A 2,750-nucleotide genomic window follows, 5' to 3' on the forward strand; every position below is an offset into this window, starting at 1 on the left:
TAAGATCGTTCTGATTGAGGACTTTCACATCTGAAGGTTCTCATGAGGTAGTTTCTATGTGAAGGGGATTGGTTCTCAAACGCGGGAAGTGAAGATTGAGACTACTTGCGGCCCAGGATGAGGAGTGTTTTTGAAGACCATCGGACAGCAATGGGGGAGGAGAATATTGTTGTGAATTAATACATCAAAGGCCTGGAGAATGGCACATCGAGGAATGTTGGGGCCTAGTGCTCTTCACCAATTTCCCATGCGACCCATCGATGCAGGACGCATAAGAGAGTTTAGCAAATGACATCAAGATTGAGGTACCTACCTTGTTGCGGCCTTACACTTAGTGACTTGAACTCGCTCTATCAGTCAATGTTCAAAGATGCTTATGTTTAGAGGAGGAGGAGGGAGGGGAGTTAGGGGGAGGGGGAGGGGAAGGAGATTTATGGAGATGATGACAGCGAGGACGACGACCACGATGATTCTGATATTCCTGTCATTCAGTTGGAACGTCCAACGCCGAAGGATCTGGCAGAGCATGGCTTCTTCTTTGCTCCGCTTCCAGGGTGCGAGGACAGGTGAATAATCAGATGCTTGCTTCTTCCCTTCCTCCATCTTCCTCCTCTCCCCTTTCGGGGAATCCTACCTCTCCCCTCCCATCCCGCTGCTCTCTCCGCTGAACTCTCCTCGCAACTGTCCTCCCGCGTCACTCCTTTGTGTCTCCATCCTCACGGCCTCGATGCAGAGTCGCGTGCTTCGCCTGCGGGAAGGTTTTGTTCAACTGGGACCCCAACGATCAGATTGCAGATGCCCACAAGGTGAAGGAGGAGGAGGAGGAGGAGGAGGAGGAGGAGGGAGATGATAAGGAAGATGAGGAGGAGGAGGAAGGAGGGAGGAAAGGGGGAGGTTAACAATTTGTTTTCAGTTGTTTTCTCCAAACTGTCCCCTGGTGCTGGGGAAACCCGTCGAGATTCCATCTGGTGTGAAGAAGACGGTGAGGCGACAAATTACAAGTTGTCGACTATGTTGGTGAATTTAGGCAGCAGGAGAAGCCAACATGGAAGGTTTTTGAGACCAACAGTGAACAACCAAAGGTCAGTGCTCCTTGGTTTGAATGCGGCAGAGGAGAAGAGCAGGATGCGAGGGATTGGTAGCGGATCAGAGCACGGAAGGCGGGTTGAGGAGGAGGATGAGCACGAGGAGGACGAGGACGAGGACGAGGACGAGGAGTGAGCATTTGATCTCTCCATAGATTTCATCGGAGCCCAACGCCGCAAAACTCTCCAGCTTTGTCGATACGATCCGTCAGGTGAGCATGTGAGAAGCAAGATTGTGACTTGGTGTTGACATGGTTGTCAGGTTGCGAGCAATGTTGAAGCTGATGGAGATCTGGTGAAACGGGTTGGAAAGACAAAGAATGCCAAGAAGAAGAAGGTTCTGCCAAGCAAGCAGCATCAAATGAGTTATTGACATCTCGATCCCTCAAGATTGTCGCTGAAGGAGAATTTCCGAATGCTCACTCGGCCTCGCTTTCGGATGAGAACACGGCCTCAGGTGACTGGATTGACGAACCTGACAACACAAACAACAACAATGATGATGACGATGAGGATGAAGATGAGGATGAGGATGGTGGTGGTGGTGGTGGTGATGATGATGATGACGACGACTATCACAATGAGGAGGAGGAGGGAGGGAGGGAGTAGTGAGGAGGAGGAGGAGGAGGAGGAGGAGGAGAGACAACTTTTCTGACGTGCTGTTTGAGCAGACAACGATGTCAGCAGCGGCATCAACACCAGCGATCAATCTGATCGACAAGCTGCCGCTGCTTCTGGTACCTGAGGACGAGGGTCAACCAGATTTTGACACGTTGAACCTTCAGACGTCAAGATTTCAAAACCAGAGACCAAAATGAGGGGGGAGAGACTGTGGAATTTTGACTGGTGATAGAAATTGCGGATGAGATTTCAAATTCTGAGATGCGATTTGAGGTCCGTGCCTTCGGTGATCAAGGCGGGGCTTTCCAAGGCAGAGCATCACCTTCTTGAGACTCAGGTGAAAGACTTAGATGAGATGATGTGAATGTATGAAGGAAGAGATGAGCCGATGTTGACATGTGACATGTTGTGTTGAGATGTGACATGTTGTGTTGAGATGTGACATGTCATGTTGAGATGTGACATGTCATGTTGAGATGTGACATGTCATGTTGAGATGTGACATGTTGTGTTGAGATGTGACATGTTGTGTTGAGACCTGATGTGTGATATGCTGTGCCGTGCTGCTGAGGTACATGCTGTTGTGATCTATCTCACTTGCTGTTTCTGCTGTGTCTTCGCTTGTTCGACTCTTTGACGCAGTTGGTCAGACGAGCGAGCTTGAGATCAGGTTGGCAACAGCCAAGAAGTTGATGAAAGATCAGCAGGTAGATCCTCCTCTTGCTATTCCCCCCTGCCCTTCCTTAGACCATAACTAGAAGTCACTTTCCCTCCTCGTCCACATCCTCTTTTACGTCGTTATTTCTTCCTCCTCTTCCTCCTGCTCCTCCTCCTGCGCCTTCTTCTGCTGCTCCTCAAGTCTGTTCCAGAATGATTGGATCGATGCGGGTTGCTGTGTACGAAAAACTGCGAGGGTGAGAGGAGAGGAGAGGAGAGGAGCGGAGGCGGGGGAGGGGAGGAGGAGGAGGAGGAGAGGAGAGGAGAGGAGAGGAGAGGAGAGGAGAGGAGGCGGGGAGGAGGAGGGAGGAGGAGGAGGAGGAGGGG

At 50.8% G+C, this 2,750-nt stretch overlaps 1 protein-coding gene across 1 annotated transcript in view; it reads left to right on the top strand.

Moving 5' to 3' along the window:
- Window positions 1-288: 288 nt before the first annotated feature.
- The window catches only part of GUITHDRAFT_117092 (hypothetical protein), a gene marked incomplete at both ends in the record, with an annotated part of 3,911 nt that continues 1,449 nt past the window's right edge, over window positions 289-2,750 (top strand). The window contains 11 exons of the mRNA XM_005823590.1: window positions 289-305; window positions 450-554; window positions 734-806; window positions 914-982; window positions 1,032-1,082; window positions 1,241-1,297; window positions 1,348-1,422; window positions 1,476-1,620; window positions 1,757-1,822; window positions 1,939-1,992; window positions 2,349-2,413. Coding sequence (XP_005823647.1) covers window positions 289-305; window positions 450-554; window positions 734-806; window positions 914-982; window positions 1,032-1,082; window positions 1,241-1,297; window positions 1,348-1,422; window positions 1,476-1,620; window positions 1,757-1,822; window positions 1,939-1,992; window positions 2,349-2,413 — 777 coding nt within the window. The remainder of the gene's footprint in view (window positions 306-449; window positions 555-733; window positions 807-913; window positions 983-1,031; window positions 1,083-1,240; window positions 1,298-1,347; window positions 1,423-1,475; window positions 1,621-1,756; window positions 1,823-1,938; window positions 1,993-2,348; window positions 2,414-2,750) is intronic.

This window comes from Guillardia theta (genome assembly GCF_000315625.1).
Source record: "Guillardia theta CCMP2712 unplaced genomic scaffold GUITHscaffold_105, whole genome shotgun sequence".
Lineage (NCBI taxonomy): Eukaryota > Cryptophyceae > Pyrenomonadales > Geminigeraceae > Guillardia > Guillardia theta.